This window comes from Selaginella moellendorffii, unplaced genomic scaffold (genome assembly GCF_000143415.4).
Source record: "Selaginella moellendorffii unplaced genomic scaffold, v1.0 SELMOscaffold_20, whole genome shotgun sequence".
Lineage (NCBI taxonomy): Eukaryota > Viridiplantae > Streptophyta > Lycopodiopsida > Selaginellales > Selaginellaceae > Selaginella > Selaginella moellendorffii.
Window position 1 is genome coordinate 1348407 of NW_003314281.1, and position 23270 is coordinate 1371676.

General features: G+C 44.9%; 7 protein-coding genes, 1 non-coding gene and 1 pseudogene across 12 annotated transcripts; 7 read left to right on the plus strand and 2 right to left on the minus strand.

The window, feature by feature from the left end:
• LOC9636787 overlaps window positions 1–3556 on the minus strand; it is a 38850-nt pseudogene extending 35294 nt beyond the window's left edge.
• A 3422-nt stretch (window positions 3557–6978) lies between these two features.
• Window positions 6979–7941, plus strand: LOC112347248 (zinc finger CCCH domain-containing protein 4-like). The gene is made up of 4 exons (XM_024677868.1): window positions 6979–7102; window positions 7166–7330; window positions 7479–7634; window positions 7690–7941. The coding sequence occupies exons 2-4, from the start codon at window positions 7311–7313 to the stop codon at window positions 7886–7888; spliced, it is 375 nt and encodes a 124-aa protein (XP_024533636.1). The 5' UTR covers window positions 6979–7102; window positions 7166–7310; the 3' UTR covers window positions 7889–7941.
• A 210-nt stretch (window positions 7942–8151) lies between these two features.
• On the plus strand, window positions 8152–10624 carry LOC9637450 (DExH-box ATP-dependent RNA helicase DExH8). 4 transcript variants are annotated; one of them, XM_024677865.1, is made up of 8 exons: window positions 8152–8200; window positions 8258–8404; window positions 8463–8909; window positions 8989–9085; window positions 9140–9257; window positions 9369–9482; window positions 9539–9706; window positions 9757–10624. In XM_024677865.1, exons 5-8 carry the CDS (start codon window positions 9180–9182, stop codon window positions 10327–10329), a joined length of 933 nt encoding a protein of 310 aa, XP_024533633.1. In that variant the 5' UTR covers window positions 8152–8200; window positions 8258–8404; window positions 8463–8909; window positions 8989–9085; window positions 9140–9179; the 3' UTR covers window positions 10330–10624. The 4 variants fall into 4 exon arrangements, with proteins under 4 accessions (XP_024533633.1, XP_024533631.1, XP_024533634.1 ...); XM_024677863.1 differs by having other exon boundaries at window positions 8463–8642; window positions 8693–9085; XM_024677866.1 differs by having other exon boundaries at window positions 8463–9085; window positions 9313–9482.
• Window positions 10625–12422: 1798 nt separating this feature from the next.
• On the plus strand, window positions 12423–14547 carry LOC9636788 (glutamyl-tRNA(Gln) amidotransferase subunit B, chloroplastic/mitochondrial). The gene is made up of 8 exons (XM_024677856.1): window positions 12423–13055; window positions 13123–13332; window positions 13401–13541; window positions 13601–13804; window positions 13864–14061; window positions 14122–14190; window positions 14252–14368; window positions 14421–14547. Exons 1-8 carry the CDS (start codon window positions 12450–12452, stop codon window positions 14496–14498), a joined length of 1623 nt encoding a protein of 540 aa, XP_024533624.1. The 5' UTR covers window positions 12423–12449; the 3' UTR covers window positions 14499–14547.
• LOC9636789 (calcium sensing receptor, chloroplastic) lies at window positions 14494–16500 on the plus strand. The gene is made up of 6 exons (XM_002972736.2): window positions 14494–14856; window positions 15121–15366; window positions 15430–15634; window positions 15699–15840; window positions 15910–16041; window positions 16109–16500. The coding sequence occupies exons 1-6, from the start codon at window positions 14605–14607 to the stop codon at window positions 16386–16388; spliced, it is 1257 nt and encodes a 418-aa protein (XP_002972782.2). The 5' UTR covers window positions 14494–14604; the 3' UTR covers window positions 16389–16500.
• On the plus strand, window positions 14909–14982 carry TRNAT-AGU. The gene has a single exon. It is a non-coding gene; the product is annotated as a tRNA-Thr (tRNA).
• Window positions 16501–16594: 94 nt separating the features above from the next.
• On the plus strand, window positions 16595–19260 carry LOC9636790 (MLO-like protein 13). 2 transcript variants are annotated; one of them, XM_024677857.1, is made up of 16 exons: window positions 16595–16797; window positions 16858–16915; window positions 16978–17109; window positions 17156–17250; window positions 17311–17427; window positions 17489–17540; window positions 17610–17704; window positions 17766–17843; window positions 17900–17985; window positions 18060–18109; window positions 18163–18203; window positions 18268–18453; window positions 18501–18536; window positions 18610–18677; window positions 18738–18798; window positions 18845–19260. In XM_024677857.1, exons 1-16 carry the CDS (start codon window positions 16663–16665, stop codon window positions 19142–19144), a joined length of 1590 nt encoding a protein of 529 aa, XP_024533625.1. In that variant the 5' UTR covers window positions 16595–16662; the 3' UTR covers window positions 19145–19260. The 2 variants fall into 2 exon arrangements, with proteins under 2 accessions (XP_024533625.1, XP_024533626.1); XM_024677858.1 differs by having other exon boundaries at window positions 18645–18677; window positions 18845–18957.
• A 1050-nt stretch (window positions 19261–20310) lies between these two features.
• LOC9636791 (solute carrier family 25 member 44) lies at window positions 20311–21621 on the plus strand. Its single transcript, XM_002972738.2, has one exon. It carries the CDS (start codon window positions 20403–20405, stop codon window positions 21375–21377), a length of 975 nt encoding a protein of 324 aa, XP_002972784.1. The 5' UTR covers window positions 20311–20402; the 3' UTR covers window positions 21378–21621.
• LOC9636792 (E3 ubiquitin-protein ligase MARCH1) lies at window positions 21537–22970 on the minus strand. The gene is made up of 6 exons (XM_002972957.2): window positions 22696–22970; window positions 22528–22613; window positions 22307–22453; window positions 22118–22241; window positions 21758–22041; window positions 21537–21696 (listed from the first exon to the last, which is right to left on the minus strand). Exons 1-6 carry the CDS (start codon window positions 22910–22912, stop codon window positions 21604–21606), a joined length of 951 nt encoding a protein of 316 aa, XP_002973003.2. The 5' UTR covers window positions 22913–22970; the 3' UTR covers window positions 21537–21603.
• Between the last annotated feature and the right edge of the window lie 300 nt (window positions 22971–23270).

Here is a 23270-nt window from a genome sequence, read left to right on the forward strand (position 1 = left end):
CCCATTTTCTAATCAGTTAAGGGTTTTGGGATACTTAAAGTCTTTCGATTTGAATAATATTGGGTTGGGTGATTTCTTAGGAAGTCCAAACTTACAGTTTTCATGGGAGAGATTTCATGGTTGCAGGAAATTTATATTAGAGTGGAAAATGATCTCAAGTTTTGTATATACATAATAAATTTTTCTTTTTTCCTCTTTTTTTTCCATCTCTATTATACAAGTATAGGTGGTGATACTCATCCAAAACAATGATGTGCTGAAGAGATGTAAGTTGGGGGCAATTGAGACTATATGAGAGGCATCTATAGACTTTCCCTATATGGGAGAAAAAGCATTGACCCTAGCAATTGCTAAAAGCATCATGTCCTTTGTTGTAGAGGTAGAATTCAAGGGTGGAGGTAGAACCTCAAGAGTGCCATCTGATAAAGTTGTGAGTGGTGGAAACTTATTGAATGTTGAAATTTGAACTATGATGAACTGTGTATAAGATGTACATTTATCGGCATCTCTTTAGTAGAAATCAACTCTTTCACCACTACCTTGGTTGTAAAGACATTCTCCTCCACCTCTGGCTCCTCAAAAAGCACTATAGAATTTGAAAATTCCAAAATCTCCTCAAAAAGTGTGATTTAAAAGATTGGCAACTACAGGAATTAACAAGTCTACATGTTTTGTGACCATCTCCTCAAACAAAGTACCTCTAAAAGAACTTAAACCTGTTAGAAACTCCACCATCTAAACTGGTGATTAGAACATAATCTTCAAACTAAAATCTGTGGTCAAGTGCCAATATAAGAAAAACTTGTGTCTTATGACCACTTAGTTGCTCTACTTCCTATGGCACAACTACCAAAAGCTCCTCACAACCTATAGATGCTATTGTTTATGTTTCCTCACCTTTGGGATTGGAAACCTCATCACTACAAGTTTGCCTAAGTTAAAAAAATTGAAGTTCTTAAGCATTTGTGGCTCCACCAAAAGCTAGGCATGCTCTATGACTTATAGGCCTATCACTAAAGAGTCCTCTTTGCCCAGCTCCACCCCACAAAACCTTGCACAAAAGCTAGGGAAATGTTGTTGTGTTCAAGGGACTCCAACTCTACTCCCTTGATGCTTGAGCTCCAATTGCTTCTATCTGCATCATGTAGAACTTCTCCACAAGTTGGAACTTCTATCTTTATTGAAATCAAGCCATCTCTTTACATAAGGCAATTGCTTCCTCCAAAGCATAGGGTATTTTCTTCTCCATTGAAATCATATATGTGACTTGATTTGGAGTTTGAGTATAAAACTACCTTTTTGCCTTCATGATCTCCTCTCCTTGCTGTAGTTGCTAATAAAGCTCCACAGCAGCCACAAATGCCTCTCAGCTGATGATTTACCTTTGCAAACACTCCTTTCAGTGAGTTTTAAAGCACATAATATAATCATAAACTAATTCCTCACCACCTTGCTGGAATAAAAATAAGCCAAAAAGAAGTTGATGAGTGGGCTTTTTTTCCTCAAACCAATCTTTGAATGATTGCACTAGTGTTTGGAATTCAGTTATATCCTCTGGAAGGAGAGACCCTAGCCAAAGCTCTACCAATTCACCCATCAATAACCATAGGAACTCTTGCCACTTCCTGAAATCTTCAATGATCAAGTTTGAAATTCAATAATCCTCACTATTCACCAAATATTGGTGCATAAAAACCTCTCCACATACTAGGAACTCTAGAAGCACAAGTTCATACCTCACAATATGAACTTAAAGTATTGAAGTCACATGCCATAAATCTCTTTCTCAGGCATTTGTTTGAACTATAAAAGACATTACCTTTGAGGTCATTGTATCCTTTTCACATCAATTTTTAAAGAACAATATCAATGTCATACATTCTAGGGTTGAAGGGCATTTTCTCAAAAAACAATAAAAATTCACAAATTTTTAAGATTGACTAAGACATAAGAAAAACATATGAGTTTCATAAACCACCCATTTAGGCACCCTATCCTATGGCTTACTTATCTAAGTCATATGATTATTTTTTATTGTCTTTTGTCTTTTATTTCCATTAGTCAAGGCCATTTGGTTTATGCCATTGTTTACAAGCATATGGAACTTTGATCATATTTCTTCACTCTGAGAAAATTAAAGGTATTTTATCAGCTTCTTAGTAGCTTCTGAAAGCTACTGGCTTAAATATGAGTAATAGAATCTAAGCATAGAAGTTACTGTAAGTAAACTCTTTAGTGTGATAGAACAAATAGCCAACCTGGAGTATGGAAGAAGGGAAAATTGAATTTATTTAATAAATATGTATAAGGTATTAAAAATAAAAAAGAAATTGGGTAGATTAAGTATATGTATTTATTATAATTAATTATATATTAACTAAAATTCTAGCTTATTATTATTATATTATCCTTTTATATCTTATTAAGAAGCATAGTTACTGATGGTAAGTGATAAATTCTAATTGGTACAAATATATGTTTGTAAAATAAATTTTTATTAATTAGTAATATTCATAAATTATTATAGAGATTTAATGGTTGAATTTAATTGGAATAACTAATCACACGAAACTATATATGAAAATATACTATATCTGTTGGTGAACTAAAAAATTATATAATGTAAGTTTTAAAACAAAAATTAAAGATATTTATAAAAATTGTAATAATGTGGTTGTCAATATATGGTTAGTTACAAACAGTTTATGGTATTGCTATCCAAAAACTTTGTTACAAATAATAGTATTTAATCCCTTTAAAGTTTGGCATTATTTTTACCCGATTTAATTATAATTGTTTTATAATATGACATTATTAAAAAATTTAGGTCTAAGCAAATGAAAAAATAAACTAAGAATGGAAGCTCGAAAAACTGGCCACAATCTGCTGGAGTGGTGGGAAATCTCTTGCTATCGCTGCAGTAGTCATATATCATGTAGTTGTCCTCCCACTCGAGCTTGCTTTTGGTTTCCTCGTTGATGCTCTGGAATACCTCTTGCTCCCACCAGGGGAGCGCTGCACGACTCCACACCCCCCGCGCAAGCATCCACACTGAATCCCTTGTACACCGCCATGAATGGAGCGTGGTCCCAGTTGATCTGTAGCCCAGTCGTCTCCGTTCCACAGGCTCGAGTAGATCCCCATTGGCTGGATCTTTGGGAATGGGATCCCCATGGCTACGTTGTTCTCGTGGACACGCAGAGGGAACGTAGAACCTGAGGCACCAAAACCACAGTTTGAGCAATGACCGAAGAGTGTTCGCAAAAAACTTACATGATCTGCTGCTTGTTCCAGAGGACGGAGTAGCTGTGGAAGTCCTGAGTGTGGTCGAACAAGAGGTAGGTTTGCTGCTCCCGGTTTCCAACTCCATTGGCGAAAACGTTAGTCTAGACGATGTATGGAAACGTTCCCCAAGAACTCAAAGTCAATCTCATCGTGCTTGTCGGTCTCCAAGGACATGTAGAATGCCGTCACAGTTCCAGCAGAGTCATTAGGAACCAGCTTGATCTTCATGCTGATACGACCGAACAAGTATTTGCTGCGGGACCCAAATCCAGCACCTATCATGCAACAGGACTTGATCAGTGAAACAGAAGGTTGAGTCTTGGATTGTTACCTGAAGCCTTGTCGAGAACAAGCTGCTAGTTCTTAGAGAAAGACACATCGGACTTTGGTGGGAGACGAGCAGAGAATGCAAGCTCGGCCAACAAACAACAGCAATGCAATGACTTTGAGAGCACCCATTGCTCGATCGAAAGTCCTGGCAAGAACAGAAGACTTGTAACCAATCAGGGCCGAGTGTCAAGACGATTTAGTGAAGCAACTCAGCCTTGTTGTCAGAGCCGTTGCATTCTTCGCACCAACGAGTGCATTATTCTTCGCGAGCTGGATATCTGTCAATTGTAGCAAAGAAAAACTACCAAAGGAGGACTACCAAACAAAAGGATACTTGCAGCCAATGACTCGGCTCCAGTGAGCTCGTTGACGCGCTTGAGCAAGAATGGCGTCACAGCAATACCTCTGCTCCTATAAGAAAAAAACACGTAGGAATAGCAAGAGAGGTCACTGAGACGTACTCTGCTTCATGCAATGCCGATTGTATGGTCGATTCCACGTTCTTAGCTGCTGCTGCATGCTCTGCGGGTATTGGAACCCCGATCAAAATGACTGAACCCAATCCAAACTTCGTGTTTGCCTCTGCAGTGTCAAGTTAGAATCGAAAACCAGGATGGCTAGACCTTACCTATGATGTCTGCGGATTCCTCCACACTGTCTGCTCGGCAAGGTGCTTTGCAGCCACTGTTAGGAGTAAAAAATGCTGGAAATTCATCAGTTGAGTAGCTAACCAGGTATTCAAGTGTTCGTGGAATGTCAAGGATTGATTTGACCCCTGCACAAACCACCGCAACTGGAGTTTTACCGAAACTGGATTTCTTCGACGATCTCTCGGCCCGAGCGCACAGCCGCGGGGAGCGAATGTAGCGCAAATGGAAGGGTGAATCCAATTTTGACGAAGAAGGTTGTCCCTGAAAGAAGAAAGAAGCATTAAACATCTAATGTGGACACGCGGCCATGGCGAGTGAGCCCCAGTATTCTGCCTGTTGCAACGTTGGGTCTTCTCGGGTTTGTAAATGCTTATAACTTTGGATAGCTGACTATCTCTTGTCGTCCAAATCTGCACTGTGAGCTCTCTCAAGACTAGCCAGCACCCCAGCCCAGCACTTCCTTGAGCAAAGATTTCTTCGACAGCGTAGCCGATGACCAAAGACGAGCGATGGATGGGACGACATGGAAGACGTGTTACCACGTGGCTGCATCTTAGATGAGAGAAAACTGCTAGGAAGTACAGGCTTCGTCAAGATGTTTACAGTCATCTCTTGTGTAAGATAGTAAATCAAATAGAAAGTAGTGAAGAGCAAAAATAATGGTAAAAAGAAGGATAAAAATTCTTTATAATTAATTTATTTTGATTATTATTTGTTCTAAAATTTATTGATAATTATTTATTTGTTCTATTAGAGTGTTTATCAAGATATATGTCTAAGAATTTTTGTAAGTATTTTTTATGTAAAATGTAAGATTAATAAATTAATTTTTTAATATGACAAAATAAAACATAAAAATCTTTTTCTGAGCTTTTTAGGGTTCTTTAATACATTATTTTAAAATAATTATTAATATTCTAATTTATTTTAAAATTGTAATATTAATATCACACAAAAATAATGACTACTACAACTACTTTGGATAGCCACATTAAAATTGTGTGCAGACAATTATATACTGAAAAACACACCATTATCATTTTTGACCATTTTATAGTTTGTTTTAAAACATACATTATGTGATCTATTTAATTCATAGATATATTATTTTGTATTTGTAATTCAAATAGCTATCCACTATATATTTATATAGAGTTTTGTGTGATTAATTATTTCAATTAAATTTCAACTATTAAATCCACACATTAAATACTCATTATCTTTTATATGTAGAATATTTTTATCCATTTAATTTATATTTATAATAAACTAATGAATATCATTAATTTAAAAAACTATTTTACATATATATATATATATATATATATATATATATATATATATATCAGCAAAAACTAGCCCCATACTATTTTAGTTATCTTCATACATAACTAAGCATTCATCATTACCTATGCTTCAGAAAGAATTTTAGTTAATACAAAAATAGTTGTAATAAGTACATGTGATTAAATCTAATCTACCAGATTTTTAAAAAAAATTATTATTCTAATTACCTTGCCTTTATTTTTTAGTTCTACACCTAAATGATCTAACTAATAGCTTTTACGCGCATAGAGTGAAGAGGTATGACTTCATCCCTGACCCCGTCACGGTCATCATGACTGCACGGTGTCGGTCTGCCACGTTCCCCATCCGATTGGCCCACACCCTGCGCTCCATATGCTCATAAGCATTGACACAAACCAAATGGCAATGACAAATAGAATAAAAAATTAAAACACAAGAAAAGGACTTGTTATGTGACTTCATAGGGTGCCCCAATGGGTGATTTAAGAAATCGACATTGTTTTTTATTTTATCAATGGATATTAGTTTCAAAATCCAATATAGCTATGGCAAGAGCTATGCTTTTGTAAAGATTTTTATTTGTAAATTGCCAGTGTGCCTCTGTGTGAGAACTTACGAGTGAATCAAGAACTTACCCACTTTCCAGCTCGTTGGAGAGCTCACTATCTGCAACTCGAGATGGAAAGATTTATATAGTGCTATTAAACGCAAGATTAAATTGCTAGTGGCTACAAGTGAATCAAGAACTTGTCCATTTTCCAGCTCGATGGACATGCCGCACCATGATTTTGGAGCAGCCGCTGGGAAGTCCTTCCATTTCATTCTCAACCTCCACAAGCAAAGTCATCTTCTGAGTTTCCAGAGGGAATGGAGTATGTCCCCCCAGGGGAAAAGTTGAAAGAATCTTGTGATATTTGGGCTCTGGGGAAAGATTGCATATGAGGAGTTTCAAACACCTCAGGTTCTCAGCGAGTTATGAAGATTTGCCCCTTGTTCTCTTCGACTGGTCGAGGGTTCCGGTGTTAGCCAAGGATTTGATGCTGGGGATGCTAAATCTGGACAAGAAAAAACGATTGACGGCAGCCCAGATCTTGGAACATCCGTGGATCAAGCGGATCACTCAAAATTACAATAGGCCAGCCCCAGAAACAAAGGTGGAAGTCGAAGCAAAACAGGATGTGAGAACTGAATTGATAATGGGAGGACAAGCTTCCATGCCAATGTACCGACTGCGAGATTGCCCACAAGCAATTGGAGATACACTAAAAAGTTTTAGTCGATGCTAAGATACCTATCCGGCACCGAAATATTCCTATAGTGTCGTCATTTCACCTTTAGGTTTCCTTTTAAAACCAAAACTAGCGGTGCCGGGAATATTCACTTTCATTTTTTTCACCCTAAACACGGGGAGTTCGCAAGATTTCCTGCCCCCCCGCTACATGGCGGACTCCGATCCAGGCGGCGCCTCAAGGCGACGACCGTCCAGAAGGTGGAGAGGGTCACGATCATCCTCGCCGAGACTGGCTCAGGTTTGCCTCTTCTTTGCTCGGATTCCCCTCTTTTCGGAGCTTAGCAAGGGAATGTGGGTCTAGGAAAGAGCTCGCAGGTCCCGCAAATGCTGATCGAGGAAGGGTTCGCCCCCATTCTGTGCACGCAGCCGAGAAGGCTTGCCGTGGTCGCCGTGTCCAAAATGGTGGCCGAAGACTTGGACAAGAAGCGGGATTTCACATTGGTCAGATGAATCGGACAAGTTCCAGGTAAATGCTCGAGCTTTTCGAAAGTTCTAGTCTTTCCTTGATGTTTAGTTCTTGGGAACTTTTTCCTCGAGTTCTTGGAGTTCTGTGGTTCTTTCTTTTGATCTTAGATGTTCTTTTCTTCCATTCCTAAGTCACGGCATTTTTCCAGCTCCGGTGTTCTTCTAGAGGAGATCAAATCCAAAGGCGTGGCTGCTCTTTCTCACTACAAGGTGGTCATACTGGATGAAATCCACGAGAGGTCTGTGGAGTCAGATATGGTTCTTTGTTGCGTCAAGATCTTGCTCTTTCGGAACAAGAACACACGGTGGGCTTCTTTTGTTTCTGGATTTCTCTTGCTAATGTGATTGCTGCTGCCATAGTCTGGTGCTCATGTCTGCCACCGCTGACTTTAAACGCTATGAAAACTATTTTGCCGAGCTTGGCGAAACAGTTGAGAAGGTGGCTGTCTCGAACTTGGCCTCGAAGATCCAGCAACATCTGTTCCAGTGCAGCGTGAAGTATCTCGACCAGGTTCTGTATATTTTATTTCATTCGCGTTTATTTTTATCTTTCTGTTAACCATCCTCTGTCAGGTCGTGCAACAACTTGGAAACAAGGAAGTGTCTGTAATGAACTTGTTGGAGCAAAACCCGTCTCCCTTTAAGAACGGGACTGATATTGGGATGGAGATACAGCACCTGGTTTTCGATCTGATCGCTCACATCCACAAAGATGAGTCTGATCGCAAGAAGGGAATTCTGGTCTTCCTCCCAACTTATCGTGCCTTGGAAGAGCAGTGGTCTCTCGGGCGTGGAGATATTTGTGCTCCACAATAGCATTGACGTCGACCAATCGTTGGAAGCAATGGAGGCGTACCATTCAGTGAGGAAGGTCTTTTCTTTCCTCAATTCTCCGTCTTGTTTTTTCTGAATCCTTCTTTTCTTTCAGGTGATTCTTGCGACTGATGTTGCCGAGTCTTCAATTACAATACCGGGAGCATCGTTCGTCATCGACTCATGCCGCTGCCTAGAAGTGTTTTGGAACTCGAAAATGAAGAGAGACGCTCCCCGGATTGTCTGGGAGTCGAGCTCACAGGTGAGAAGTTGTCTTTGTCCTCCAGCCAGACACCGTATCTTTCTCCTTTCAACTGTAGGCCGAACAACGTAAGGGGCGCACAGGGCGTACCTGCGATGGTACTGTCTTTCGCATGGTGCCGCGAACAATGTACATGACATTCAACAAGTTTGAGGTTCCCGCAATGCAGCTCTTGTCTCTACGAAAGCAAGTACTGTCACTGTTTGTGCTGAACCACGAGCTTTGAATGATGCTTTGGGTACGTCTCTTCGTTTTGTGAATCGGAAATTTTGTGTTTTGTTTTTCCAGCATTCTTCGATAAATGCCTGAATCCACCGCATCCAGACACTGTTTATGATGCTTTGGAGTCACTTGAAGCACTGAACGCTCTACAGCCCGATGCTGGAGGGAAGAAGTTGCCGACCCCATACGGACGAATACTTGCGTCTCTTCCACTATCTTTGGAGGCTTCTATGCTTCTCATGGAGGGCTGAGAACGAGAAGATATCACAGCACACTCATTCAGGTACCCGATTCTAGACACTACGCCGAGTCCGATTATCCTGCCTCTCGGAGCCAGCGCTACAGCACACTATTCTTTTCAGTACTTCCAGGAATCACAAAATGGTGTAAAGGCAATCTCGTCAAGCCGCTCTTCTTGGCAACCTCTGCGCGTTTGAATTCTGGCAGTGCGTCTTGAAGGTACGACTTCGTTTGTTTCTTTTCCTTGTCTTTCTCACACAGCGGTGGCAAAAGCTATCCCACGAATTTTTATCCTCAACTATCGTCACCATTCATGGAGAGGAGTCGGAGAAGGAATTCTGCAAACAGCATCACCTTTCTTTGTTTTCACTCAGCGCTGTCGCTGAGCTCTGTAAGTCTTTCAAGTTTTAGAACCAAACTTGATGTTTGCTTTGTTTTTGAGGCAGCTAGTTGCCTGCTAGAAGTTATGCATCGGTCTTATTATACGGCTTTCTCCTTCCAGCACCTCTGCTTTCGTAGCCAAGACGACGAGTCGTGCCTGGGACTTCCGTATGTTTCAAATGGGAGCTTCCACAATGAGAATAACCAGTCAGATTTGCTGAAGATCATTGTGGAGGTAACTTGTTTGAACTCGTGCTTTGGTTTTCCAACACTTACGATCCACTGTTTCAGACTCAAGCAAGATACTTAGAACCGCAGAGTAATTACGAGTCGATCCATTTTCCTAAAGAAGAGGACGGGGAAGTGCAGTGCGTGTACTTCCGTAGAGGCTTTTGCGCTAAAGGAAACGGCTGTGAGTTCTCACACTCAGCAGTATGCAAGTTTTTCTTGTCCGGGGATGTAAGTGTCAGCTTTTTAACTCGCATTATTCTCAAGCGATTGTATGGCAGGGATGTCGCTATGGTGCTCATTGTCGATATAAGCACGACTCGGATGTTCCACGCTGGGACAATCGTCTTGAGCTTGACGAAGACGTAGCTCAGTTTCCTACGGTGCTGTGTTCTTCCACTCGAAACTCGGAGGGCACCATGCTAGTTTTTGGAAGGGAGGCACTGTCTTATATCCATCAGCTGCAAGATCTTGCTACTGCATCTTGCAACGACGATTCTCAGCTAGAAGCAGAGAAGTATGATCGATCGTCTCTCCACCGTGATCCTGGACTTGCCTTGGAGAATCCAGATCCTTCGGGGTTCTTCCCTCGCCGGGATGCCGAGGAATTCGCGGAGATTTCCAACCTGTTCTCCCAATGCGTTGATCAGGGCTCTTTGGATATTGCGGTGTTCTTATTTTTCCTTCCAGCCAAGTATCGCCACGCCAAGATCGTTGGTGGATCCCAGCGAGGTAGGATGCAGATACCTTCTTCCTGCTACTTTCTAGGATTTGGACTTGGCCTCGCGAGGCGTGAGCTGCATTGGGATTTCGATCAAAATTTTGACAAACATCGTTCTAGCGGAAGTTTCTAGAGTTCCTCCTCCATTTCCTCGAGTTCTTCCTCGGCCTCAGCGCCGGCAGGGCGTTCCTCGACTTCGACCTCGGCCTCGGCAGCAGCGGCAAAGGCAGCAGCAGCTGCACGATCACCACGGGTCACAAATGGCCCAAGAAGGGTAGGAGGACGATCCACAAGTCCCTCAGCAGCAGAGACCAAGAACACATCTCGCGTGAGACTGTAGCTCAGTGGATTCTTGAACTGCTCATAAGTGTATGTTGCCTTGTATTTGAGCATTCCAAGCTCGGTGATATTTGTGAAACAAATGACAATCTGAAGCATTAGACAAAGAGAATGACTCACCAATGTAGTAGGTCAAGATCTACTACCCCCAAAGTCCACACTAGATTCCCATAGGCCCATTGGGCTCGGCACCCACACTGACATATCTCTTCAAGCATAGACAAGAGCTGCCGAATTTAGAAGATAAACAAAGAAAGAGATAAGGAAAGAAATTAAAAAGCAACTTTTGGCGCCTTGGGGCTTGAAACTTTAGTTAAAATGTTTGTGAGATGGTATGCCATTTCCATTTGTGCGTGCTTTAAAAGAGAATCATCCAAATGAGTGATCTCAGTAAATAGAGATTCTTTCATATTAAACATTCTTACTAACACTTCTCTCAAACTCTTGAAATCACTAAAGTATAAAAACTCTGGAAATCCAAAAACACACTCCACAACACTTTTATCACTCAAAACTTCCATCGCTCTCTTCATCGTTCTCCTCTTTCGAAACTTCTCTTCTCTCTCTAAAAATGTCATAACTCTAGTGGCGATAGGGCGTAAAAATATCCAAGTGTGCTGCATGGCAGGCGTAAGAATATCCAGGTCCCTCAAATTTTTGTGTGCCCTAGAACAAGGCATGGCGATGGCAATGGCGATGGCCATAAGGAGCTGCGAATCCGTCATTCTTCTCCATTCCCAGCCAAGAATGCCAAGGTTAGCTCTCCAAATTGTCGTCCTTGGCAAGCAAATAGGCAAGCAGCAGTAGCAAAATCCCCTCGGCATTGCAAGATTTCGAGGGTGTGATAGGTGTGGAGACACATGTCCAGCTCGACATGGCCACCAAAGTCTTTTGTGGATGCCTCTTGCAATATGGTGCATATCCAAATTCCAATGTGTGCCTGGTATGTATGGGGCTGCTAGGAGTTCTCCTGGTTCTCAACAAGAGGGTTATGGATTTTGCGATGATAATGTTGTGAAGTGTGTTTTTGGATCTCTGGAATTTCTATGCTTTAGTGATTTCAAGAGTGTGAAAAAAGTGTTGGTAGGAATGTTTAGTGTGAAAGAATCTTTGTTTTTTGAAATCGCTCTTTTGGATAATTATCCCCCAGATCACGCACGAATAGAGATGACACATTATCTTACGAGTATTTTAACTAAGGCTTCAAACCCTAGGACACCAGAGGTTGCTTTTCAATTTCTTTATTTGCCTTCTAACTCTTGTATATGCCCAAAGAGTTAAATCCAATACTTGTTAAACTGAACAGCCATTAGCTGGGCATGGTTATAGAGGTCAACTGCCAGTATAGCCGATTCCAAATCCAAGAAGAAGAAGGTATCTACATCTATACCGGCAGTTGACTTTTGCAACCAATAGCTATCCAGTTCAATAAGATCTAGATTTAGTATAGACAAGAGTTGCAAAAGAAATTGAAGAACAACCTTTAGTGCCCTAGGGCTTGAAATTTTGGTTAAAATGCTTATGAAATAATGTGCCATCTCCATTCGTGTGTGATCTGAAGAAAAATCATCCAAAAGAGTGATTTTAGAAAATAAATATTTTTTCACACTAAACATTTCTACCAACACTTCTCTCACTCTTAAAATCACTGAAGCATAAAAACTCTAGAAATCCAAAAACAAACTCCATAACACTTTCATCACTCAAAACTTCCAAATCACTCTCTCTTTCATCACTCAAAACTTCCAAATCACTCTCTCCTCGTCGCTCTCCTCTCTCGAAACTTCTCTTCTCTCTCTAAAAATGCCCTAACCCTGGCGGCGATAGGGCGTAAAATATCCGAGCGCACCACGTGGCAGGCTTAAGAATATCCGAGGGGTTCCCTCAAATTTTTGCGTGCCCTAAAACAGGGGCATGGCGATGGCAATGGCGATGGCCGTGGGGAGCTGCGAATCCATCGTTCTTCTCTATTCCCAGCCAAGAATCCCGAGGTCAGCTCTCCAAATCCGATGCTCATCGTCCCTTGCGAGCAAACAGACAAGCAGCAGTAGCAAAATCCCCTTGGCATTGCAAGATTTCGAGGCTGTGATCGGTGTGGAGACGCACGTCCAGCTCGGCACGGCCACCAAGGCCTTCTGTGGATGCCTCTCGCAGTATGGCGCGCAGCCGAATTCCAATGTGTGCCCGGTGTGTATGGGGCTGCCAGGAGCTCTCCCGGTTCTCAACGAGAGGGTCGTGGATTTCGCCATCAAGCTCGGCCTGGCGCTCAACTGCGATCTCTCGCTGCGGTCGAAATTCGATCGGAAGCAGTACTTCTACGCGGATCTTCCCAAAGGATATCAGATCTCCCAGTTTGATATCCCGATCGCCAGGCATGGAAGCATCGAAGTGGATTTGCCAGTGGAATACGGTGGTGGGCATCGTAAGTTTGGAATCACTAGAGTTCATATAGAGGAGGACGCTGGAAAGCTTGTTCATGCTGGTGGTGGTGGAAGACTATCCGGCTCGCCATACTCGCTGGTAACGTTTTTCTTCTCTTGTTTTTTTTTTCTTTGCTCGTGTTTGTGAGAAGAGTATGTGTTTGTAGGTGGATTTAAACAGGGCTGGAGTTCCTTTACTGGAGATTGTCTCGGAGCCGGACATGAGAACCGGCATTGAAGCTGCCGAGTACGCGGCGGAGGTGGCAAGAGTGGTAAAGTGTCTCGGCATTGGAAGTGGAAGCATGGCCGAGGGATCGCTTCGCTGTGATGTGAATGTTTCTGTGAGACCCAGAGGCCAGGCAGCCTTTGGCACCAAGGTTTGATATCGCCTCGTTGTTTGGTGTTTGAGTGGAAGTTTTGATGGCTAGTTGTAGTTTCTTGACAGGTGGAAATCAAGAACATGAACTCGTGTGCCGCGATGCATCGGGCTATAGACTTCGAGATTTTGCGGCAAGTTGCTCTTCACAAGGAGGGTCTGGAGTCGAAGATCGTGCAAGAGACTAGACTGTGGGAGGAAGGAAGTCAGGCACATTGGCACTTCTGGTCTTTGACGATCGAGCTAATTGAGATTTTCGTGTGTGATAGAGAACTGTCACTATGCGTGCGAAGGAGGGTCTTGCAGATTACCGCTACTTTCCAGAGCCAGATCTTCTCGAGCTTGTATTGAAGCAGGAGCAAGTTGACTCAATCAACGAAGCTCTGCCAGAGCTTCCGAATGAAACTCGTCGGCGATACGAGGCCTTGGGCCTCAGCATGCAGGATGTTCTTGTGCTGGCTGACGACAAGAATGTAAGTTCTTTCGTTTCTCTCTTTTACGGCGAAGTGATCGTTGCTTTTCCTTCTCGCAGGTGTCGGAATACTTTGATAGTACGTTGGAGCAAGGTGCTGACATGAAAATGGCTGCTAACTGGATAATGGGAGACATCACTGCCTATCTCAAGACGGAGAAGCTTTCGATTTCCGACGTAAAAATCTCTCCAAGCGTACTGGCGGAGCTCGTTACTCTCATCAAGGACGGAACGATCAGTGGGAAAATCGGCAAAGAGGTATGTAGTACGTGAGCCACTTCCACTCACTAATAAGATTTTTTTGTGCTCGCTCTCCAGATTCTTCCCGAGTTGATAAGAAACGGTGGCACTGCGAAAGAAGTGATTGAAGCCAAGGGTCTCACCCAGGTGACAAGCTTTCCTTCACATTTCCTCGTAAAAACTTGAGCTTCTTCTATAATTCTCGCAGATTTCCGACGAAGCGGAGATAGCTTCCCTGGTTGACAAGGTGCTACTGGAGAATCCAAAGCAATTAGAAGCTTTCAAGAAAGGAAAAACTAAACTCCAAGGATTCTTCGAAGGCCAGGTAAGATTTTTCCAAGAAAAATCTGTTCTTCCTTTGATGTTTGCTGGATCAGGTGATGAGATCCACAAATGGAAGGGTCAATCCAATTTTGATGAAGAAGATTGTCGCGCAGAAGCTAGGACTGTCCTGAAAGAAGAAAGAAAAATTAAATCTAATGTGGATAAGGAAGCTTTCGTTTGTAAGGGCGTTTTCTTCACAGACGATGGGGCAATTTGTGGCTCCCAGCGCTCGCGGCCATGGCAACCCAGCAGCTGGGATCCCAGGCGCTCCTCCTCGACAGGCGACGCGCGCACGACCGCGATCCAGCGCGCTACATTCGCGCGCAGCGGCTGTGCGCCCGGGCCGGATTGGAGAAGGGATCGTCCAAGAAATCGGCGGCATTGGCGACGGGAGCCAAGATCGCAGCCGCGCCTCTGGTAATCTACACTGCCGCGCAGGGATCAGCGTACGCCGTGACTGCGGAGGATGTGGCTGGGACGTTTAACAAGGTAATCGATCGATTTCTTTGCGAAGATTTTGGATTTCTCTTCCCTCGTTCTTGCTCCAGTAGCTCAGATGGTTAGAGCACCCGTTTAGTAAGCGGGAGGTCTTGAGTTCGACTCTCAACTAGAGCAAAAGAGAGTAGAGCAAAGAAAGAAACTCTCCTTCGCTCGAACTTAACTCTCTTTTTTTTCTCTTCTCCTTTGCTCGAACTTAACTCTCTTTTTTTTCTCTTCTCCTTTGCTCGAACTTACTCACTTTTTTCTCTTCAGGTACAAGAGTTTGCGAGCACTGTGACTTCCACCGCTGGATCCACGTACACTGTAGTGTCTGGAGCTCTAAAGCAAGCTTATCAGTTCGTCAAGCCTCTTGTGGACATCGCGCTTCCAATCGTCCAGAAAACTTCTGATATAGCGATCAAGGCTGCCGCGCCGGTGGCTTCCAGCGTTGCGTCCGAGGCCATCAAAGCGCTCGAGAGCGTTGGTGTGAATACAAAGCCGGTGCTGGAGGCTGGACAGGTTAGCAATGCCATTAAGTTTTCCTCGTGGAGTTACATTTCTGTTTCTTCTTTTTTCGATCAGACTGCGGTCACGGTTGCTGGACAAGCAGCCCAGCAAACAGGCTCGCTGATCGAAGGAGCGACACCTGTTGTGTCGACAACTTTGAGCTCGCTCCTAGCGTCTGATCCTGTGATCCTTGCTGGTGAGCTAGGAGCGGCTGTGTTGCTTTTTTTGCTTGCTCCGGGAATCCTCTCGAGTCTCGGAATAGCCGCTAGAGGTTACAAAGGTATACATAGCCTCGACTCTGGACTAGTTGGCTGATTTTTCTTACTTGCATGGAAATGCCACAGGTGACCTGACGGCTCCACAGGCGCTTGATTACATTTCGAACAGCAACTATTTCCTCATTGACGTTCGATCGGAGAAAGAGAAGTCCAAGTCTGGAACACCAAGCCTGCCGAACAAGGCCAAGAGGAACTTCACAGCAATACCGTGAGCGTCAAAAGCTTTTTAGCTCGATCTGCGTCTCTCTAAGAACTTGTCTTTTGTTTTTCACTCCAGGATCGAGGAGCTCCCTAGCAATATCCGATCGCAACTTCGCAATCCACGCACAGTGGAGGCCGAGCTAGGCGCCATCAAGATCTCGGCGCTCAAGAGAGTTAACAAAGGGACAAACCTGGTCATCCTAGACTCGTAAGAACGAACACTCCTTCCATCTTTTCATGATAGCTTCATTCACATCTCACGCATTGTTTGGCAGCACTGGCAACATCTCCAAAGTCGTCGCGAAATCGCTGTCCGGCCTGGGCTTCAAGAGCACATGGACCGTCCTCGACGGATTCGATGGCAGCCGAGGCTGGCTCCAAAACCGGCTGGGAACCGAGTCCTACTTCTCGTCACTCACGCAAGTTCTCTCGCCATCGCGGATCATCCCGCCAGCCACCTCCAAGCTCTTCAAGTCCGCGTCGGGCTCGTCTCGATCCACGGCCGTGGTGGACGTGGCCCCCAGAAACAGCAGGCTCCTCCCCAGTGGCGAGTAAAACGAAAGAGTTTGCGTGATGTCCAGTATAAAGGGTGTTATTATATGATCGTCAAATATTTCTTAGAGCTATGGTTCTTTCTACTACAAGTAATAAGAGTTAGCTTAGCGTACGTATTGTACTTCACAGACTTTTAGCTTTGGAGTGTCACATGATCTTGGTGAGAACTCCCGCAAGGATCTCATGGAATGTGGCATGGCAAGGAGCTTACAAACAATAAAGAGGATGGGGTCAAGAGATAGAATTTAATCCACGAGCGCTCGGGAGAGAAGAAATGGAGCACGGAGGTGGTGGTTTTTTGGAGCATAGTTCTCTGGAGCAAACTCCAACTTGGGCTGTCGCTGGAGTGTGCACAGTCTTCGTTCTCCTCTCGCTGCTGCTCGAGAGGGGAATTCACCAGTGTGGAAAGGTTTGTAGCTGGTGATTTTTTGTCACTGGATTGATTGATCAGGTTGTGTGATCCATGTAGAGATTGAAGAAGAAGAACCAAAAGCCTCTAAGTCAAGCTCTCGAGAAGATGAAAGAAGGTATGGTGTTTTCTTTCTTCTAAAGCCGAGTGAGTTTATATTTGAACACTTTGTGTGCTCAGAACTGATGCTTATGGGATTTATATCTCTTCTCTTGAGTGTCTTTCAACCTTTGGTTTCCGAGCTATGCATTCCTAGAAGCCTTCTCAAACATATGCTGCCATGTAAATTGGAAGAGAGTTCCATGCTCAAAGGTAACATAACTGTGGTTTCTTTTTCGATTCCAAGAGGGTTTAGCAGAGAACCCTTCTCATACAAATGGGAGTTTTCACGACCGGAGGGCGCTACTTGGCTGGTTTAGTCGAGAAGGAGCTGACAAGAAATGTATCGCCAGGGTAAAGCTTTTGACTCTGTAGCTCTTGTATATCCTTCTCTTGTTTTCGTTCGTTCTATAGGGCGAAGTTCCAATGATCTCGGTCGAGGGCTTGCATCAGCTACACATTTTTATCTTCGTGATGGCGATCGTTCATCTTTGCTACAGCTGCTTGACCATGTTTCTGGGCAGGATAATGGTAACATCGTTGTAAGTATTGGTTCTCTTGCGCTATCGAGAGTTTGTTTTCTTAAAAACAGGTCTACTGGTGGAGGCGCTGGGAAGATGAAGTTCGTGTAGTAAACAAAGGAGGTATGTTTGTGGATTCTTTTGCTTTCATTTTTTTTCGAGAACTTACAAGAGGTCTGGTCTCTCTATAAGCAATGAAGGCGACTTATAGCAAGCTACGGCAAAAAACTTTTGTCCAGACGCACGCTAGACAGCCTTGGAGTAGATTAAATGCATTCAACTGGATCGTAAGCCCCGCAAACGCTCAAGTGAAGCTCTAAACATGAAGTTACAAAACTTTGTCACCAGGCATCGTTCTTGAGGCATTTACTGTGCAAGCCCGTGACGAGAGCCGATTACATGACACTCCGAAGAGGATTCGTGCGCGTAAGTGTCTCATATAAAGTCGTCCATCGATGTTGATTGATTCGATTTGATCGCAGAATTATAACTTGAGGAGGGAGTTTGATTTCCATGGATACATCACGCGAGTGCTGGAGGACGATTTTAAAGTCGTGGTGGGGATCAGGCAAGTGTTTTTTATGGTCTTCCATAGATCTTATACTAGAGTGTCAGCTCACTCGACTTATAAAAACTTTGCAGCGCCTACCTTTGGGCATTCGTGATCATGTTTCTTCTTATGAATGTGCATGGTAACTATCAAGGTTTTAACGCTAAGATCATAGTTTTCCTTGTTGTTTGGCAGGATGGCATACGTACTTTTGGATGGCCTTTCTACCACTAGTGGTAAAGTTTTTTTTTTCTTTGTGTCTGTGTTCTTACCATGGTCTTGCGTGAATTCCTATATAAGCTCATACTCGTGATTGGCACGAAGCTCCAGTACATAATCACCGAGCTCGCCTGCGAGATAGCGGAGGTGGAGGACAAAGCTGGACGAGAGAGTGAAGAAGTCCCGGCGATCAAACCCCGGGACGATTTGTTCTGGTTCAAACGCCCGCGCTTTCTTCTCCACCTCATTCACTTCACTCTCTTCCAGGTAATGAGTTTTCAGATCCATCAATCGAGCTAAAGTTTCCTTTGTAGAATGCGTTTGAGCTCGCGTTTTTCTTCTGGGTTTGGGTAAGCATGACTTTCCGATTGTTTTGTGAAAAGAAAAAAGTGTGGACAAAGAAAAGAGTGAGCAGCTTTGCAGGCTACGTTCGGGTTTGATACTTGTTTCATGGACAGCATAGCATTCATCGTGGTTCGTCTCTTTGTCGGGTAAAAAAATCTCGTTTTTTCACCCTTCGTAGTAAAATCTTAGAAACTTTCTCCATGCAGAGCAGCCGTGCAGTTCCTGTGCAGCTACAGCACTCTCCCACTCTACGTTCTCGTCACTCAGGTAAAGATCCAACGTTTATCACACTCGAGAGTAGTTCCTCGCACAGATGGGATCGCACTATAGCAAGGCCATCTTCACGAAACGCATCAACAAGGGCGTGAGGCACTGGCACCACGGAGCAAGATCAAACGTTCGGCAGGCGAGGATCAAACAGGAGGAGCGCTGCTGCGAGGAGGAGCTCAAAGACGATAACTTGCTGGACGAGATCATCAGCCCGGCCCAAGAAGAAGTGAGTGAGACGGTGGTGGTGGCATCGCCGGTGCATAGAATCCTGGAGATCGAGATGCATGGAGCTGACGATCAAGACTTCGCAGTAGTGCAAGTGGTGGAAGAAACAAGAGTATAAGAATAAAGGGCCCCCACCTTTAAGAAACCTTTAAAATATCGCCGTTGCCGGGGATCGAACCCGGGTCATCCGCGTGACAGGCGGGGATACTGCCATTATACTACAACGACATTACATTATTAACTAAACATAACAAACATGTTAAACAGAAGAGAATATACTAGCATAATGTAAGAATAATCATTGTTACGGTTTATATATGACACCACTGGAGCGCTTGTGGGATGCGAAGGATCACGGCCTGTCTTGACAATTCAATATAAAAATAAATATACGTGTATAATTTTCTTTAGTAGCTACCAGAGTATTTAAAATTTACTAGTCGCCATGACAAGTTTATGATTAAAAAAAACATTGCAATTGACAAGAACATCTTAAAATTACTAGTATTTGACCAGAAAAAAGGCCAAAAACCAGTATATTTACTGATCAAAGTCACTCTCTCCAGATTTCCCCCCACATCCAGATCCAAAATTCAAATTCCAGCTTCAAGCACCCTTGCTCTATTCTCAAAAGCCAAGGCTTTGCTTATTGAGCTGCTTGCCATCTTTGAGCCTGCACTCCTTTTAGCTCTACACCAGCAGTAGATAGGATGGTTTGATTACTGCATCTTCTGGAGATGCGAGGAGATGCTTTGATCAAACACTAGATTCTTCCCACGGTGGTTTGATCACAGCATTTCCTCGCATTTTGCAAAATCCCCGTTTGGCATGATGTTCCACGAGAAGGCGTTTTTGTGACGTATGCTGGCAGCTCTAAAGTTGCCAAGCTTGAGATGCCGGAATCTCATACCGCCTGGACAAGATGCCCGAGTCAAAAAACCTCCCTAAATCTCCGTTTTGGGTCTACCCACATTTCTATGCTAATGAGATAGCACCACCTGGAGACAATCATGTCGACATCACGTCGGCCACGTGGACGATCTCGATCCGCAAGATATCATCGCTTTTTAATAAAGAGAAAGCCCCACAATCTTGGCGAGGACAAACTCGCGTGTCTGCGAATTCCACGACTGACGGCCAGCCAGCCGCCAAAGCTTATCCTTCTTTTTCTTCAAAGTAAAGCAGGAGATCACTGGAATATTCTGTCACATGAGAGATTCCAGGGGCATATTTCCTCTATACGCCCCAGATTCCTTATCCTGTAAGCTGTGTGTACTCCCTCTTTAAATCTCCTCCCTTGGGCAGCACTTTTCCTTCTCTCTCGCGCTCCTCTTCTTCTTGTTCTTGAGCGATCCATTCATTCCATCAATCGATCGATGGAGCTGGAGGCGCGGGTGGGGAAGCACGAGATCCGGCTCCCCGCGGAGGTGAATTGGGAGATGCTGGACAAGACCAAGTTCTTTGTTCTTGGCGCCGCCCTCTTCTCGGGCGTCAATGGCATGCTCTATCCATCCATGGTTCTCAAGACGCAGCAACAGGTGATCGGCCCGGCGGCGGCCTCCTCGTCGTCCTCCTCGATCGCGGCAGGGATTCTGAGAAGGCAGGGAATTCTCGGGCTCTACAAGGGTTTCGGCGCATCGCTCATGGGCACCATCCCAGCTCGCGCGATCTACATGAGCACGCTCGAGATCACCAAGAGCGCGCTGGGGTCTCTGGCGGATCGATCGCCGGCGGCGGCGGCGGCCGCCAACGCTGTGGCGGGCATGAGCGCGGCTATGGCGGCCCAGCTGGTGTGGACGCCAGTGGATGTGATCAGCCAGCGCCTCATGGTCCAGGGCGCCGGCCAGGGGGCGGCGATCGCGACGAACTACAAGGGCGCCATGGACGCGCTCGCCACCATCGCCAGGAACAGTGGCATCCGGGGGCTCTACCGGGGATTTGGGGTGTCGATCATCACGTACGCGCCATCCAATGCCGTGTGGTGGGGATCCTACTCGATCGCGCAGCGATTCATGTGGAAGGGCGCGGCGGCGGTCACGGACCTGGGCGATCGCCGCGAGGATGTGAGCGGTGGTGTGGTACTGGGCATGCAAGCCGCCAGCGCGGCGATGGCGGGCGGGGTCTCGGCGCTGGTGACGACGCCGCTGGATACGATCAAGACGAGAATGCAAGTGCTCGAGAGTGGGAGGCCTCCGCGATTTGGTACCACTCTGCGAGATCTAGTGTCCGAGGGAGGATGGAGGGCGTGCTACAAGGGATTGGGGCCGAGATGGGCGAGCATGACGCTCTCGGCCACCGCCATGATCACCAGCTACGAGCTTCTCAAGAGATTGTCCGCCAAATCGCAGTGAAGATCCGGGGCGATCATGAGCGAGGATAGCAGTGGAGTGGAGGATTCTCGGCGATTTTGGGCGATGTAAAGCCGTGCGCCAAGAACACGAGAAAGAGTAAGCTCGCGAGAGATAGAATAGAAGGAGAGAGCTTCCTCTTGTCTATACTTTAGACACGTAAATATTTACCACCACTGTTTATAAATCCATCGATCAAACAAATCCAGTCCAAGGTTTTAAGCTTTGGTCATAAGAGTTTCAAGCTTCTCAATCTCTCCTCGTCCTCGGCGCTTAACTGCGGAGGAACGTACTCCCCGTGCAAATCCGCTACAATGTACTCCTGGAAAATCAATCAACCCATCGATCATCCTTCTATAAGATCACGAGAGATCAAACTCTACCTTGGTAAGCTCTCGCTTTGTCAGGATATGGTAATGCCGCTGCCAGATTCTTTGGATTGCCATGGTAGCAGCGAGGAGGCCGTAAGCCACCCCCAGGATCACGAACAGGATCACGAAGATCACCAAAAACGCACCGCAAGCTTCCATGGAAGCTGGGAAGCAATCCATGATGTAGCATCCTGAGCAGTAGCGACAGTCCGCTAGAAACGAATCGTGGTGGCTTGCCGACGAGCAGTGGACGATGAGTCCACCGACTCCCACGATCACAAAGAAGACCACGACGCCTGTGGATAACAGCAAAGAGCATCGATGAAAAATCAAAGATGATGAAGCTCATGGTGAATCGAAACTACCGAGTACCTAGGCAGTAGTAAAACGCTACCGGGTGCTGTGACAAGATCTTGTCCCAGCCAACGTTGAAAGATTTGCGAAACTGGCCGTCGGAGTCCATGAGATACGCAAGAGCTCCGAGGAAAGCAACCGTCTGGTATGAATCAAGAGAAAAAGTTTTAGCACGAAATGTGTGAGAGATCTTCTTCTTTCACTCACAGATTGAACGGCTAGGAAAACGAGAAAAACGTCCCGCGCGACGAACAGCTTGAACTTTAGCTTTCTCCACGAGTAGTCCTCTGGGATCTCGGGAACTAGATGGAACTGAGCTTTACAAGTCGTGCAATGCGAGAAAGCAAAGCCTTCCTGCGAAAAACAAAGAAAACCACTGTTTCATTCGGTGTTTTAGAAGAAAAAAATGTGCTAGGAAGAGTTCTTACCTTGACCGAGCGCCAGTGATCGAGGCATGATCGATGGACGAACTGTTGAGTCCCCTTGCACATACAAGGAGAGATCAATTCATCGCCTGGAACGCATCAAGGGTAAAAAACCAAAGAAGAATTTTCTTACTTAGCACGGAAGAAAGATCGATTCTAGCAAAGACTTACCGGGCTCTCCAGAGTCGCACTCGAGGCAAATTCTACAGCTTGGCGCGCAGCCAAGCCCTTGCTCCTCGTCGTCGCTCAGGGATTTCGGTGCCGCCATCGCCTCCAGCACCGGCGGAGCTCGCAGTGGCTCTAGGATCTCATCGCTCCTGCTGCTGCTCACCGATTCCACGATCAGAGGCTCCAATTCCCTCTCCTTCCCCTCTTCCGTGCTCGCCATTCTCTCTCACTTTCACTGCCCGACCTAAGTAAAATAGCATATTCGGCAAGGTGCGAAAGTAGTCCTTTAAATTTGCCCTAAATTCCACATCTGTGTTCTAGGGCTCTTCGCGATGGTGAGTGCGCGCGTTTCGATTGATCATAGCATTGATCTCTTTTGATTTCCAGGTGTGTATCGCGTGCTTGCTGCCGATCTTCCTTCTCCCTCTAGTCAACATTCTCCCTCGTCTCTTCGATTTCTTCATGGTATGCTCGATTTCTCGCGAGGAATTCTCGACGACTTCGTCTCCCATTCTGTGCTTCCAGGCCAAATTCTATCGCGTTTTTAGGCAGGATTATAAGCCGCCAGCTCGAGCGCC